Source organism: Pipistrellus hanaki (assembly GCF_964339955.1).
Source record: "Pipistrellus hanaki genome assembly, chromosome: 2".
NCBI classification, from domain to species: domain Eukaryota; kingdom Metazoa; phylum Chordata; class Mammalia; order Chiroptera; family Vespertilionidae; genus Pipistrellus; species Pipistrellus hanaki.
The window spans coordinates 178,440,191-178,457,523 of NC_140504.1; the positions used below are offsets into that span (position 1 = coordinate 178,440,191).

The following is a 17,333-nucleotide window of genomic DNA, read 5'->3' on the forward strand; positions in this document are numbered from 1 at the left end:
TCACTTTTAAAAATCATGAAAAGTACAACAGTAATAAATGCTACAACAAAAAACTTCATGGAGCTACGACAGTATACAATAGGGGGTAATAACCTAGCCACGAAACGCCTAAATATTGATTGAACTGAAAGGTACAAAAGGGGAGTGGTGGAGAGAGCAACCCAGGCAGAGGAAACGGGATCCCAAAATGCACTCTGATAGGAGATAGCATTATATGTCTGTGAAACGAAAAGGTCAAAGTAACTATAAAGGAGAATAAAGAGACTGACATAGGGAAGAAATGAGAGTAGCTTATATTAAGAAGACAATTCTTAAGACTGAGAGAAGCAAATAAATTCAAGAGAGACTATATATGTGAATAAGAAAAAAGAATATTTATGGATAACTTCTGTGTTTCTAGCTTTTGTATTAGAATAGATATATCATAAGCTCTTTTTTAAACATTTTGAGTTTGAAGTGCTTTTTGGTCATCCCAGTAAGGATACAAACTAGGCAACTGGGTATAGTAGTTAAAAGCTGAAGAGTAGTCAAACGGAGATGAAAATCTATGAGATACTTAGATAAAGACAATAAGCAAAGGCATGATCTTGATGGGATTGTCAAAGAAAAGAATAAAAAGAGAGCTTAGACCTAAATCTTCAGGAACACCCAATATTTGCAGAAGATGAGTCTGCAAAAGACTTTTTTTCTATAAAGGAGGAAAATCCAAGAACAAGGAGGACGATCAAGATAATTGTATAATGAATGCCAAGAGAAGTGATAGCATTTCAAGCAGAAGCAAGTGTTCAATGAAGCCAAATACTGCTAAGAGATCAGGTAAAATGAGGACCAGAAATGTCCTTTGGATTTAGTGTAATAAAGACAAAAAATTAATGTACAGAGAAAGAAAACTATTTTAGTGATCTGAAGTACTAAGAAGGAGATATAGGATCAATGAAGGGTCTGGTGTATTTTCAATGGAAGAGACTTGAGCATATTTAAAAGCTAATGGGATTATTTCCACTTACAAGAGAGATGGAGTTAGTGGTAAACCGGTGCTTCAACAGCAAACATTCAGAAAAGCCAAATAAAATATAGAAATCATCTTTTTAAAGGCAGCAGAAAAGTACCAATAAAAACTGGAGGGACTAAAACTCCAGAGAGAAAATGTTACAGAGGTGAGCTATCTTCTTATATCCTGGGTATATTTGCTGATTCTAGGTATGAGCAGGAAGCTGAGATTCCAGGCTTTGTACCAGTAGAGGAACAACTGACAGGGACAGAGAAAGCAATAGAGATAGACCAGTTCTAAATATGAAAGGTTAAAAAAAATTAAAGAAAACATCAAATTAGTATCTTCATGACCTTGGGATTTCTTAAATATGTCACAGAGAGGACTAGACATAAAGGAAAAATATTGGTAAATTAGATTACATTAAAAATTAAAATTTCTATTCAATAAAAAGACACCTTAAAAAAGTAAAAAGGAGCCCTGGACGTGTGGCTCAGTTTCTTGGAGTGTCATTCTGTGCATCGAAGGGTGATGAGTTCCATTCCCAGTGAGGGCACATACCCAGACTGCAGGTTCCATCATGATTATGGTGGGTATCTGAGGCAACTGATCAATGTTTCTCTCTCCCTCCCCCTTTCTTTTCCCCTCTCTCTAAAGGGAAAAAAAAAAGAATAAGTAAAAAGGCAAGCAATGTAGCAGAGAAGATGTGCATATTCAAGAAAAGAATTATAACACTTAAAATCAGTAAGAAAAAGGTAGTTAAGTCAATTTAAAAAAGGAAAAATCTTGAGCAGGCTTTATAAAAGATGCTAGTGAAAATAGCCAATAGACATCTAAAAAGATACTCAACCTTACCACCCACTCATCAGATAAACCAAATTAAAAGCACAACACATTATCATCAAATACCCACAAGAATGGCTAAAATGAAAAAGCCAATACCAAAACCCTACTAGTCAGTTTGGCTCAGTGAATAGAGCATCAGTCTGCGGACTGAAGGGTCCCAGGTTCAATTTCGGTCAAGGGCACATGCCCAGGTTGCAGGCTTGATCCCCAGTGGGGGCGTGCAGGAGGCAGCCAATCAATGATTCTCATCATTGATGTTTCAATCTCTCTCTCTCCGTCTCCCTTCCTCTCTCTGAAATCAATAAAAATGTATTTTTTTAAAAAAGCCAATACCAAGTTTGGAAAAGAAGTATCTAGAACTCTCATACACTCCTGGTGGAAAAGTGTAAATTTATATACTTAAAATCCCTCCTAAACAGATCCAATAGAAATGGGTATATATCTCCAAAGGAAATGTACAAGAATGTTCACTGAAACATTATTTATAATAGTAAAAACTGGAAACCCAAATATGTTCATTAACAGTATATTAGATAAATATATGTAAACTAGAGGCCCAGTGCAAGGATTCGTGCACTGGTGGGGGGCATGGTCTACAGGGATCAGCCCACTGCAGGAGCAGCCACTCATCCCAGTCAGCCAAGCAGCGCTCCCATTGTGTGAGTGCACTGACCACCAGGGAGCAGCTCCTGCATTGAGTGTCTGCCTCCTGGTGATCAGTGCGCATCATAGCGACTAGTCAACCAGTTGTCCCGCTGTTTGGTCACTGGACTTTTATATAGATAGATTGTGTTATATTCATATGATGGAAAATTTTAATAAACATTTATGAATCTCACAAACATGTTGATTGAAAAAACCTGACACAAATAAATGTGATTCCATTTATATAAAGCTCAAAGACAGGCAAAACTAATCCATAGTGTTAGAAACCAAAACAATAGTGGTTACCATTGATGAGGAGTTGTAGTAACTGGATGCCTGGGATTGTGACAATGCTCTGCTGCTAGACCAAATTAGCTACTATTTACATTGTTATAACACTTTGTGAAAATAAAATTTCTATAAATATATATATTTCAATAAAAAGCTTACATTAAAAAATTACAATAGTATTAATTTAGTGAGGAGAAAAGAGTTAAAAATATTAAGGGTAGGACAAAGTATGGTAGATCAAAATTGAACAAATATCACACAGTCCTTCTATACTCTCAGGGCAACTACAATGCAAATGGGCTTCCACTGACCATCACAAAAAGAATTCTATTCACTTGGCCTCCAGGAAGGAAGGTGAAGGGTCTTTAGAGCAATCTCTCTGCTTCTCTTATCTGCTGGCTGAATTCCTAGGCAGATAGCACCACTGACTAAGGAACAGCATTTAAGTGGAAGAAACCCAAAGCCCTAATAAAGGTATGAGACTGTAGAGAGGTATAACATTACTGACCCCAGAGATGGAAAATTATCTGAGTAAGCATTGCTTTCTTCAATCATGCTGACTATATAATCAGACAAGCCATTGGATTCTCCTTTTATGGAGTGAACCAGAAACAAGGATAAACTACTCAAGGCAGTTCTCTTAAAAGGTATCTTTATTTTCCACCCAAGGACCACCAATTTAAGGCCCAAAAGGGACATGGTCAATCAATTTCCCTCCACAAATAATTACTGAGTATTTTATCACTGGAAAGCTCTACCTTAGGTATACATATTCAGAAGGAAGGTTTCAGAACAGAATCAAACTTAATCCATGCTCAAAATAATAGTAGTAATTGATCAACAACCTGATCATCTGCCAGGTGGGATGACAAGAGAAGGCTTCAAGAAATAAGTACATTTAAACTGGGACTTGAAGGATGGAAGAATTTTAAGGGTAAGGTGGAGGATAAAAAAGTAGATATTTTAGGCAGAGGCAAATGATGTGAGCAAAACCAGATATTGGAAGTGCAGAAAAGGAATGAGAATTTAGAGTATCTACTACAAGCATGTCAAAATTAAAGGCTAACACGGGCCAAATAAACAAGGTTTGAGTTTATCTAGGCCACAAAAAAAACAAAAGCTTCAATTTTCATAGAAATGTATGTTTATTTCGATAGAGACATGCTGAATACAAAAGGCTGAAGTAAATGATTAATCGTTGACGTAGTATAAATAGAACTTTTTAATAAAAACTAATGTTTTTTGAACATTAATATACCAGACACTGAATAACTGCACAAATTAATAAGTGTAACGCAAATAAACCTATTTTTCTTGTTCGCCGAAAGCAAAATATTTCCTATTTCGCACACCAAACAAGTCAGTCCAAGACTAATGACATGGCAATCAGCTGATAAAATATTCGCTGGTAGTATTAGTAGAGAGAAATGGTGTCCCTGTGTGTAAGGCAAGTAAGGGAAATGAATGCAGCACAATTATAGTAATCAGTCATTAGTGAACGTTGTAGTTTATTATTATTTATAAGAGGATATTGTGAAAATTAAGCTACGAAATTTTTATTAAAACATTTCTATATTGGCGGGGGCTGCAAAAATATTTGTTGTGGGCTGCAAATTTGACATGTTTGATCTACTATGTGCAAGGCGTTGTGTTAGAGGCTGCTTTTTATATAATTAATTCATGAGACTTAGAAAAGTTAATTAATTTGCTTAAGCCAGTAAAGTGGCATAGCCAGGATTAAAATCCAGTTCTATCTAACTCCAGGATATGTGGTCTTTCTGTATGTGTGGCAATGAGAAAAGTACAAGATAAAGCTGAAAAGGTTAAACTAAGATCAGGGCTTTGAAAATCTTTTACTTTGTGAATAGGGAACAATTAAGGTTTTCTTGGAAGTAGGGCTACAAAATGTCTCATCTGATAACATAATCTGGAAAGATTTAAGAAGAAATGTTAGAACTAAGTTGAAAAGTATGGGTAGAGAGCAGGAAATTTATCTTAAAACTGTGAAAAAAAGAACAAGTGGAGCTGAAGCAAGAAGACAGGCTGCCTCCAAAGTCTGGAGAAAGATTCAGAGCAATTGTGATGCCAAACACAGAAGAGAAAGGTAAAGAAAAGGCTTACTTGTAGACAGAGAAGACAGGCTACTAAAAAGATGGTCCACCAAAACACTTTGTACAGGCAGAGACTGCATTTGCTTTCATCGCCAAAGTGTTCAGGATCTAGGAGTGTTTCATACAGGAAGTCATAAATAAAATCTTGATAAAATAACGGAGAGAGGTCAAAGGGACAGATGGGAGAGGCAGAGAGATCCAGATTTCAATAGTACATTATCTCTCTATATAAAACCCTAATATGCTAATAGACCTTAGAGTGAAACAACTAAACAACCGGTTGCTAGGCTATGCACTGGCCAACAGGGGGCACACATGAAACATGGCAGGCATTGGCAGCAGGCGGCAGAGCGAGGAACATGGAGGGCATCCACCATGGCAGGATGATGGAGTAGGTGAGCAGGAGTGCCAAAGGCGGGGTGCTGTTCACTGTCATTGGGCCAAGCCTCTGGTGGTTACTGAAAATTCTTTGCTCCCACACACCAAAGTCCCAAACAGTGCTTGCACCCGCTGCTGTGCTGAAGCCACTGCTCGCACTTGCTGCCAGCACCCGACACCAGCACCAATCATTCCGCGCCTTCAGCAGGTGAGAGTGGCGGCTGCCAGCCCTGATTACTCCTCACCTCCCCCTGCTCCTGATGGGGGATCTGGGCCAGCAACGCAAATCCCACCCACTGCCAACAAAGGCCCCACTCACACCTGCAGTCACCGCTCGCACCTGCTGCCATCCCCATCACTCCTGAGGGCTTCTCTACTTCCCCCTGTTCCCAAGGGGCAGTTGGGGCAGCAGCCACCACTCGCACCAGCTGATGGCGCTGGCCCTGCTCACACCCATTGCTGGTGCCAGCCCTAATCTACACATGGTCAGAAGGTGAGAGCAGGGTCAGTGCTGTCAGCACATGGGAGCGATGGCAGTAGGAGCAGGACTGCCGACAGACAGGGGACCAGGGGTCACAGTGGGAGGGGCCAGGCAGGGGCACAGAGGATGGGCTGAGACCTGCCCCTGTGCCCACTGCAGCCTCTCAGCCCACAGTTCCTTTCAAAGTGCACAAATTTGTGCACTGGGCCCCTAGTAACATAATAAGCGATGACTAAAGCAATTGAATGCATGAGAATTTCACTAGAACGTAAACAGAAAGGGAAGGTAGAGTACAAAAATCTGGAAAATAACCAGGCACTCCTGGTAATGACAAAAATAAATAAGAAGAGACAGGAGAAATTATCAAGGAAAAAAAAAAAAAAAAGAACTGAGAAAGATTACAGGCGATCCTCTGCAGAGGTTTAAGAGAAAGATAGAAGTAAAACAGATGAAAGAGGCAAAGGATAAATGGCTGATGAAGAATTAGATGTACTCATTCAATAGTATGATTAAGACAGTATGGAGTTTCCTCAAAAAACTAAAAATGGAACTCCCATTTGACCCAGTAATCCCACTGCAAGGAATATATCCTAAGAATCTGGAAACACCAATAAGAAAGGAAATATGCACCCCTATGTTCCTAGCAACACAATTTACAATTTGTGTTACAAGCTAATATTTGGAAACAACTTAGGTGCCCGTCAGCAGAAGACTGGATCAGAAAACTATGGTATATATACATAATGAAATACTACGTTGCCATAAAAAAGAAGGAATTCTTACCATTTGCAGCCCTAATTCTTACCATTTGCAGCAACCTGGATGGAATTGCAGAACATTATGCTAAGTTAAATAAGCCAGTCAATGAAAGAAAAATACCACATGAACTCACTCATTTATGGATAATAAAGAACATTATAAACTGTTGAACAGAAAGATAGATACGGATACAGTAAAGCATCAAACAGAATGCCAAATTATAGCAAGAAGTTTAGGGAGAGGTGGGGGAGATAAGAGATCAACCGAAGGACTTGTATGCATGTATATAAGCATAACCAATGGATGCAAAACTCGGGTGTGAGGGCATTTATGGAAGTTGTGTGTGTGTGTGTCAGGGGGGGAGGGCCCAAAATGGTAAGATATGTACACATATAATACCTTAATAAAAAAAAAAAAAGTAAAAATAAAATAAAATAAAAAAGACTAATACTGACTTAAAAAAATTGTTTTTAAAGTATGATTAAGCCCTTGCCAGTGTGGCTCATGATATAGTGTCCACCCATGCTCCAAAAAGCCACAGGTGCAATTCCCAGTCAAGGGCATGAACCTGGGTTGCAGGTTCAATCCCCAGTCCTAGTTGGGTTTTGTATGAGAGGCAACCAACCGATGCATCTCTTTCACATTGATATTTCTCTCTCTCTCTCTCTCTCTCTCTCTCTCTCTCTCTCTCTCTCTCTCTCTCTCTCTCTCTCCCCCTCCCTCCCTCCCTCCCTCCCTCCCTCCTTCCCTCTTTCCTCCCTTCCTACCACTCTCTCTCTCTCAAAAAAAAAAAAAAAAAAAAAAAAAGCCTCAGGAGAGGATTAACACAAGTTTGATTATGAAAATAGGATGACAGCCCTAACTGGTTTGGCTCAGTGGATAGAGCGTCGGCCTGTGGACTCAAGGGTGCCAGGTTGGATTCCAGTCAAAGGCATATACTTTGATTGCAGGCACATACCCAGTAGGGAGTGTGCAGAAGGCAGCTGATAGATGTTTCTCTCTTATCAACGTTTCTAGTTCTCTATCCCTCTCCCTTCCTTCCTGTAAAAAAATCAATAAAATATATTTTGAAAAATAGGAAGACAAAAGTTATACAAAATAGTGGATTGTGGTAAAGTGCTCTAGGATGGGAAATCTGAAGATGTTAGAGGCTTAAAGGGTATGAGGTCCCAGAGGTAGCAGAATGGCATAGGAACAAAAGCACACACAAGTTAAGCCAGGCAAGAAAAGACACCTCTTCCTTTGAAGCAGAAGAAGTACAAAGAGAAAAATGGTGTAAGAGAAAAGTACTGAGCCAAAGATGTATATAATCATTCCTATTCTTAAAAGAGAAGAAAAGGAAGAAAGAAAAAATTTTCCAAAAGTTCAAGTCATTCCCAAGCAATAACAGAACCACCACACATTCTGCTTGGGTGTGCTGCACTATATCCTAACAGACAACACTCTTCTAAGGACAGGAATCTGGACCCACCCAACTCTGTATCTGGCCCAGCTAGCCTGGCATAAAAACCAACACACAGAGGACTCCAATAAATGTTATTGGAAAGGAGTGTGAGCAGGTAAAAGCTGATATTTCTCCTATAAGGGGAGCAGTGACATTAAGGAACCGATCAGCTCTGGCTAGAGCCAAGAATCCACACTGAATCCTGCCTTGGAGCTTCCAGGGAACTACCATGAGAAGAGGTCTATCATCGTTATCACAATTCCAAGAGAACTCTACCATACACCGGCGTCTTCCCTGGCAGGATGACAATAATGAGCTGTAGTCCAGAGTACGTGTTCTTGAGATGCCGGAACATGGGCTCCACGCTGTCTGCCCCCTGAGCATATTTGCAGAAGCAAGGCTGGCCCTGGATGGGCATCCCTGCATCCTTGGAAATTTTCCGTAGCTGGTCTGTGAAGTTTCTGCAGGACAAATAGGAGGCAGTAAGTCCCATTTTAAAATCTTAGACCAAATGTTTCCATCTTAGGTTACTATTACTATGACAGGCACTGAGAGATTCTGAGATAAATGAGACATGATCACAGTTAGTATCTAAAACATTTATATTTAAATAGGACAAGATAGAGCCTGTTATGTGTTCAATGGTACAAGCAGAAAGTTGACAGAGCCCAAAGAAAGAACTTGTGGGAATTCTCAGTATCCTCACCAAATCCCACTAAAGCAGTTATTCCTGTGCTATTATAAGTGCATAGTAATAGCCAGGTGTTTTCTTTGCTCAAATTAAAATAAGGTTCCAACAGCTCTGGCCTGTGTGGCTCAGTTGGTTGGGTGTCATCCCATACACCAAAAGGCTGTCAGTTTGATTCCCAGTCAGAGTACATGCCCAAGTTGCAGTTGATCCCTGGTAGGGGGCGTGCAGGAGGCAGCCAATTGATGTTTCACTCACACATCAATGTTTATCTCCCCTCTCCTTTCTTCTCTCTGTAAAGATCAATATACACACACACATACATACATACATATATATATATACATACACACACACACACACACACACACACACACACATATATATATATATATATATATATATGTATGTATAAAAGGCTAATATGCTAAGTGTCCAACGAGCTGACCAGTCACTATGATGTACACCGACACCGGGGGGCAGACACTCAACGCAGGAGCTGCTGAGCTGCAGTGACTTGGCAGCAGCAGTTCTCAGGTGATGCACCCTGAAAACAGAGAGGAGGGAGCCCGATTCCTCGCAGGGCCGTGTGATTCCACCTGCGGTAGTGGGTTATGTTGTTTCTAGGGCACTGTTGGCTCCGAATCTGGTTTACTACACACTTGCATTTGCGTTCCACGCTCTATATCACAGCAACTTTGCAGAGTGCCCTCTTGCACACTGGAGGAAGTTGGAGAGCTGGTTTTGACCCAATCCCTGCAGGCCAGGCTGAGGGACCCCACCTGCTGGAAGAACCCCGCCCACTACACAGATGCTAGGGAGGGACCATGGGAGGTTGGCTCCAGGTTTTGTCTGGCCCAGCTTGCCCAGTCCCGCCCCACCAGCCACCTTCTAATTAATTTTCTTTCACTAGTTAAAATACATTTTAAAAAATACATAATAAGGTTTTAATAGTGATTGGAATATAGGAGGATGCTCAGTACAAACGAGCTATCTCTTTTCCTCCTGTTCTTTGTGGTTGAGAAAGATTAAACAAACCTCTTTCCTTTGGTTTTAGGGCTTTACTCTGGGAAAGGAAGACAAAGCTGGAAGAAAGGTTACATGTGCAATATAGATTTAAAAAATTAAGCTACGAACAAGGCAGCAAAGCAGCCTCCGCAGCAGATGCAGAGATGCAGCTCTTTGTGAAGACCCTGACTGGCAAGTCCGTCACCCCAGAGGTTGAGCCCAGTGACACCATTGAGAATGTCAAAGCGAAAATGCAAGACAAAGATGGCATCCCGTCTAATTTTTGTGGGCAAACAGCTAGAGAATGGCAGCACTCTCTCAGACTGCAATATTCAGAAAGAGTCCACCCTGCACTTGGTGCTTCGTCTGAGGGGTGGCATCATCAAACCCGCCCTCTGCCAGCTCGTACAAAAGTAAAACTGCAACAAGATGATCTGCCGAAAGTGTTACGCCCAACTGCACCCACGTGCTGTCAACTGCCCCAAGAAGAAGTACAGTCACACCAACAACCTGTGCTCCAAGAAGAAAGTTAAACAAGGCGCCTCTACCAACTTCTTGGGTCCACAGGGCAGCCTTCTTCCTGAGCCCTGTGATGCTGGGGCCTCAACAAAGTTTCTTTGTTGACTTGAGCAATGAAAAAAAAAATTAAGCTACATAAATATAATTACAGACTGAAATGAATGGCAGGAAATTTAATTTGTAAGATTCCTGCATTTAGATAAAAAGTAATAATATACAAATAGAGCAAAAAGCAAATTGTTTAGAGCAGGGGTGGGCCATATAAGGCCTGTGAAATAATTTGGTGTGGCTCTATCAAGGCATTAGGGATGAGGTGTTTGACCAAACATAGCAGGCTAATTTTTTTAAGTTGCTAATTTTAAGTAGCTACCTTTCGGTGTACAGGACAATGCCCAATCAACTGAGCCACACTGGCGAGGGCTGTTGGAACCTTATTGTAATTTGAACAAAGAGGGCTAATTTTTAAGTTGCTAAACGTCAATTGGCTGGACCGTGATTATAAATTTCCAAATGGCTCTTCGCAGAAAAAGATTCTCCACCCCTCGTTTAGAGAATGCTATTATATAATGTATAAATATCAATATGATTAAAAAAACCTATATAGTAAGAAAATAAGTATTTTTCACATATTTAGTTAAAAGGAAAAAAATAAATACTGTATAATACTGCTATGCAAAACTTAAAATCATTTATATCATATAGGTATTTAAAATGCATAAATTGGATAGAAAGATTACAGTAATTCATGAGAGTAGTTGCATCAGAAGGGAAGAATGGAACCAGGTTGGAGGATATAAAGGAAATCTAAAATTTACTTATATTTTATCTACTTAAAAAAAAAAAAAAAAAAAAAGATAGCTGTAACTGGTTTGGCTCAGTGGATAGAGCATTGGCCTGCGGACTGAAAGGTCCCAGGTTTGATTCTGGTCAAGGGCATGTACCTTGGTTGCAGGCACATCCCCAGTAGGAGGTATGCAGGAGGCAACTGATTAATGTTTCTCTCTCATCTATGTTTCTAACTCTCTATCCCTCTTCCTTCCTCTCTGTAAAAAAATCAATAAAATATATATATATATTTTTTAAAAAGATAAAACTTGGGATGATGAATACATGGGTGTATGCCATATAATGAGTGACTTTTGTGATATTTGAAATATATCCCAATAAAGTTGCCTTTAAAAAGAGATGGCAGGGGAAGTTATTTATTTCTTCCACTTTACTCATTCACTACTCAAGACTGTTACTCCCCTAACTTGTTCCTTTAAACCATTTCGCTGTATCATTTTTGTCATTGCTGTCTATTCATGCAGAGATCTTTACAGCTCATGTTCACCTAATTCAGGTTACTTGGACCTGACTAGTACATTTTGTACAAAGGTGAGGATCAGATGATTAAGCTACTCTTTTTTGTTTCCAATTAGGAGTGTAAGCTTTGAAGCCTCAGATCTGATTTGATGTGAATTCTGACACTTTTCTTGATATGCAAACTTTGTACAAGTTACTTAATGATGGAAATACCATCATTTCACCATGAAGATGAAATTAAAAACGTAAAATGTTGGCATAAACATTATAGTCATTACTATTATTTATTATCATGTTAATAATTACAACAATAAATTAATTCAGATCTGTCTTAGGAGGATCATGCCTTGAAATCATCTCTGAGCAGATCGGGCTCCTTACCAAAACTTCTGACCACAGATTGGTAGAAAAGGAACAGGCAGAAGTTTGAGCCAGACAGCACAAAGAAGCAGAGTCAAGAACCAGCAAGAGCATACTATAGATCAAATCTTGGCCTCATAAGGATAAGGGAAAGTAGGCAATTGAAGGGTCCTTTCCCCACCCTTCTATCCATACACCAGCCCTCCTTACTTGAGCACCTCTTCTCGACACTGCTTTTGGGGTGCGAAGCAGGCGATGGCCCAGACTTTGATCTCAATCCCATTGTAGAACTGTTTCCCTCGCATGTCCCAGACACCCTGATTGGGTGTGGCAATGGCTCGGTTCTGGAGATAGGCAAAGGGGGCGCCCAGGTGAGCCTCAGTAAAGCCAGGTGGGCAGGGGAACAAAAGCCCCTGGCTATACAACCCAACCTCCTCCCAAAATGCCCCAGAGATGTTGTCTGGCCCTGACCCTGCTCACCCGGCCGCCATACTGCAAGATGGGCGCCGGCAGCACTCGTCCTGTGACCTCCGTCATGTCATCCTTCACTTTGATCCCAAATTCCTGGATGTAGGGATCTAGGTTGTAGCTGGCATTCTTCATCTATAAAACAAAAGAAGGGGATCTCAGGAGACTAGCAGCTTGACAATAATGCTCACCCTCTGGGTCCCAAGTATTGTAGAATGCCCTGGGGAGCTGAGACTGGCGAGAAATAGCCCTAAAAGGGGAGGGAAAGTGGAAGGTGATGAAAGTGGGAGGGGTAACAGGGAAGTAAGATAAAAGGGAAAGAGAAATAGGAAACAAAGTAGCTACAGGGTCAAGAAGCAAGAGCAGAGTCCCTATGAAGTCCCAGGCAACAAATCTAGACGTGTGTCCTCCCGAGAGTCCTTCCAAGGCAGAAAAGCATCTATGCTACCAGGGGTCCCACTGATTGAGCAATTAAGCACATGTTTCTCTGCAGCCCACTGACCAGGCGGCTGATCTCCTCCTGTCTGTCTGGGGCCGACCTAGCTGTAGCCTTTATCATGGTCGAAGTCTGATTGTCAGTCAGCTTCTTAATGCAGCGCTGCCCAGCCACAATGTTACAGACCTGAGGAAACAAGGAAGACAGTTAGTTCTGGCTTGAGTTCAGCTCATCCTAAACTGAGTCCCACAGTAAGAGAAGAGAGCTTGGCTGTCAGCCTTGGGAAGAGGAATGCAAAATTCTTTGGGCAAACAGGTAAGTTGGAAAATATCCATGTGCAATACCAAAGACAAAATAGCCATTTTGTGATTAAGAGCGAAGGATACAACCTGGTATTGCTCAGTGAATGAGTGTTGACCTATGAAGCTGGACATTATGGTTCAATTCCCAGTCAGGGCATATGCCCAGATTGTGGACTCCATCCCCAGTAGGAGGCCCCGGAGGCAGCCAATCAATAAGTCTCTCTCATCACTGGTGGGTTTTTTTTAACTCTCTCCTTTCTTCTCTGAAATCAATAAAAGTATATTTAAAAGAACAAACAAACAAACAAACAAAAACAAGAGCTGAAACCGGTTTGGCTCAGTGGATTGTGGAGGGAAGGGTCCAGGTTCGATTCCGGCCAAGGGCATGTACCTTGGTTGTGGGCACATCCCCAGTAGGGGGTGTGAATGAGGCAGCTGATCGATATTTCTCTCTCATCGATGTTTCTAACTCTCTATCCCTTTCTCTTCCTCTCTGTAAAAAATCAATAAAATATATTTTTTTTTAAAAAGAAGAAGAAGAGCTAAGGATCCAGCACCAAATCTGGGCTCGGTCTCGTATGTTAAATGGGGAGAACAGTAACAACCTCATAGGGTTGTTTGGAAATTAAGTAAAATAAAGCACTTAAAGGACTGAGTATCATTCCAGAACACTATAAACTCAATAAATTGCAGGATAACTTATTATTTACCAACGGTCCCAGTATAGAGCTCTACTAAACACTAAAAAACTCAATATGCACAAACTGGATTTGTAAGGTACAGTAGTAAATAAAGCGGCTCTCCAATGGTGGCAAGCAGGCCAGGAGTGCGAGTGGTGCTGTGCACCTGGCCCTGGCTTAGGCTCCTGCTGATTGACGCACTGCTACATCCCTTGGGGGATGTCTGACTGCCAACCCGATCCCCACAGGTCAGGCAGGGGTCCCAGATTGCGAGAGAGTGCTGGCCAGGCTAAGGGACTTCCCTTCTCCCACTCTGCACAAATCCATGCACCAGGCCTCTAGTATTATAATTTAATTTATATGAAAGATCCAAAATAGACAAATTCAGAGACAGAACAGATTAGTGATTACTAGGGGTGGAAGGGAAAGTGTGAAGGCGAAGGAATAGTGACTATAATTGTTATGGGCTTTCTTCTGGGGGGTGATGAAAATGTTTTAGTATCAGTTAGTGGTGATAGTTGCATAACTGAAAATACTAAAAAACCACTGACTTGTACATTTTAAGAGAGTAAATTTTATGGTATGTGAATTATATCTTGATAAAACTATTCTTAAAAAAAAAAAAATTCCACCATGCTATATAGCCTACATAATTTGACCCTGAAACTCTCCCCAAAATCATCTCCTACTACTTTTTCCCTCATATATTGCATGCCAACCACTATGGCCTCTGTCTACCTCTTAAAAAGATCCAAGCTTTCTGCTGTTTTAGATAGAGCCTTTGTACTTGCTATTTACCTAATGTATGGAAGGCTCTTTCCTCACGTTGTTACAAGGTTGACTCTATCTCATCACTTGGGACTCAAATCAAATATCTCCTAAAAGAGGCCTTCCCTGACCACAATAACTAAAGTGGCTCTCCAAACTCCTCCACCTGTACTTCTATTCCCTTAATCTGTTTTATAATTCTTATAGCACTTACCACTATCTGAAACTGTCTTATTTATCAATTATTATCTATCTCCTGCTTCTAGAATGTAAGCTCCATGACAGCAGGGACCTTGTCTTATTAACCTCTACATTCTGGCACCTAAAAGAGTTATGACACATAGTAGAGGCCCAAAAAATATTTGTTAAATAAACAATAATAAAAATCAAAATATAAGCCATTATATAAATTATTCACCTTGGAAAGTATTGTTTAAACAGAAGTAATATTGCCCAGCTGGGTGGCTCAGTAAGTTGCAGCATCGTTCTCATACACCAAAAAGGTTGTGGGTGTGATTCCAGGTCAAGGCACATACCTAGGCTGCAGGTTTGATCCCTGGTTTGGGGTGTATGGGAGACAACTGAGAAATGTTTCTCTCTTTACTTCCTCTCTCTCATCAATAAACATATCCTCAGGTGAGGATTTACAAACAAAACAAAACAAAACAGAAGTAATGTCAATTTGCTAACAAATCTCAACTGGTAGTAGATATTATCTAAAGCCCATATACTTTGCTGAGATCATCCCTAAAGACTTCTGTTTATATCTCAGAGAAAATAGTGCCTTCATCCCACTTTCTGTGCACCACTACCTATTAACTAAGTCAAAGTTCTTGGGTTTTGGGATCTCTTCTTTTTTCAGCCCAATTCCCTCTAGTTAGCTCTGAAATCCCAGAAGCTCACAGAAGGCTTGAGCTTTGGTCCTATTTGGCTCCTGCTGCTGGAACAAACTAAAACAATAGCCTACATTAGTACTTTTCCAACTTTAATGTTCATATGAATCCTCTTTGGATTCTGTTAAAAGACAGATTCCGATTCAATAGGTCTGGCGGTACCTGGGAATCTGTATTTCAAATAAGCTCCTGTATAGTACCCATGTTGTTGGTCTACTGACCACACTTTGAGTAGCAATGGACCAGTGTTTCCCAAAGTGTGGTACGTGTACCCCCCAGGGGTACGGGAAGAGTTTGGTGGGGGTACACGTTGCACCGGAGTTTGGTGGGGATATGCACTGCACCGTGCTTAGCTGCGCCTAATTCTATGTTCTCATGAATACGAGGGGTACTCAGCGTTACAAAAATTATAGAAGGGGTACACATATGTCAAAAGTTTGGGAAACACTGGTAGACAATGAAGCAGTCAGCAGTAGTTTCTCATGATTAGACATTTTGTCTGGTGTCTGTCTAACCAAATGCAACCTGATAGTTCTATATTTATATTCTATAACTTAAGAAATATTACTACTGTCTTTAATTGCAGAATTTTAAACACCTGTTGAAACGTAAAAATATAACAAATCTTGGTCTAAAACTTTTTTAAAAAGAACACATTGATCATTAGGAAAATAGGATTCATGTTATACTAGTGGGTAACATTCATCTTCATTTTCTTTAAAATAAGGTACACTTGTATCTCTAGATTTTTTCACATCCTGAACTTCAGAAGACAGGGAAAGAGAAATTAAGAGAACATGAATGTGGATATTTGAAATCTCTGCCCTGAACAAACTAATCACTTATTAGACAGTAAATACAGCTTTCACCTCTGCCTGGCAGCCCTAAAAACACATGAAAGCAGGACTGGAAATAAGAAAACAATTTAGCAGGTAAGAATGAGGCCTATATTTCACATAATAACCTCATATCTCTCAGAATGTCAATTTCCCAAACTTCAAAATGAAGATGAGAGATTACAAATGGAAAGCAGATCTCTGATGATCAATGTACAGATACAATGCTTGTTTCCCTGCCCAACCATTACTTGGCAGCCTCACCTCTAGGGGCAGGTAGGTATGCTTTTGTTCCTGGCCAACTTGCAAGCAGGGCAGGTGGGGATACTTGAGCTGAAGGTTATATTTCTGCTTGAAATACTGTGCCACTGTACACTCCACAGTTTGTCCACTCTCCAACTGCAAGGGAAACCTGTTTGGAGGAAAGAAAGGAGGTGTCAAGCAGAAACCGGTTTGGCTCAGTGGTAGAGCGTCAGTCTGCAGACTGAAAGGTCCTGGGTTCGATTCCAGTCAAGGGCATGTACATTGGTTGCGGGCACATCCCCGGTAGGGGGTGTGCAGGAGGCAGCTGGTCGATGTTTCTCTCTCATTGATGTTTCTGACTCTCTATCTCTCTCTCCTCCTCTCTGTAAAAAATCAATAAAATATATTTTTTTTAAAAAATAAGGAGGTGTCAAGAGCTCAGGACTGATTCCCACTTCTCTAGACCTACAACCATGAAAGCCCGACTTGGCTTTATCCCTATCCAGTCTCTTTAGAGTACTCCTACTCTTGGGAAAGCAGGCAATACAGGGCTCCAAAACAGAAGCCAAAGATTTGAGTGGCAAGTTCCACAACCAACAGGACCTGACCTTATTCTTCTGTATTTCTAATGTTGGGCATAAAGCCTGACACACAGTAGGTGCTCATAGTCCAGTACAGTATAAGGTCAAGAAGGTAGATGAAATCAGTGAGAGCTTTCCCAAGGACTAGCCCAGGAGCTTCTTTTTCAGGAGGAAATATAAGTTGAAAGAGATGCTAACATTTACAAACTGATAGAGTCAGAGGAAGATGCTTGATCTATGTAAAGGCCGATGGAGGAAAGGTAGAAACCAAGAAGGCACAAATGGTAGGGAGAGTATCAA

At 40.7% G+C, this 17,333-nt stretch overlaps 1 protein-coding gene and 1 pseudogene across 3 annotated transcripts in view; one reads left to right on the forward strand and one right to left on the reverse strand.

Annotated features, from left to right (window-relative positions):
• Positions 1-10,266, forward strand: part of LOC311617464 (ubiquitin-ribosomal protein eL40 fusion protein-like) — a 29,096-nt pseudogene extending 18,830 nt beyond the window's left edge. Inside the window, exon 2 of the transcript XR_014797039.1 lies at positions 9,692-10,266. The product of XR_014797039.1 is annotated as a ubiquitin-ribosomal protein eL40 fusion protein-like (transcript). The remainder of the gene's footprint in view (positions 1-9,691) is intronic.
• The window catches only part of AGO1 (argonaute RISC component 1), a 43,683-nt gene that overhangs the window by 12,146 nt on the left and 14,204 nt on the right, over positions 1-17,333 (reverse strand). The window contains exons 8-12 of one of the 2 annotated variants that reach the window (XM_084871939.1): positions 16,474-16,621; positions 12,797-12,916; positions 12,307-12,429; positions 12,037-12,170; positions 8,223-8,407 (exon numbers count right to left, since the gene is read on the reverse strand). In XM_084871939.1, coding sequence (XP_084728065.1) covers positions 8,223-8,407; positions 12,037-12,170; positions 12,307-12,429; positions 12,797-12,916; positions 16,474-16,621 — 710 coding nt within the window. Of the gene's footprint in view, positions 1-8,222; positions 8,408-12,036; positions 12,171-12,297; positions 12,430-12,796; positions 12,917-16,473; positions 16,622-17,333 lie in introns of both variants that reach the window. The other variant, XM_084871938.1, reaches the window with a different exon arrangement.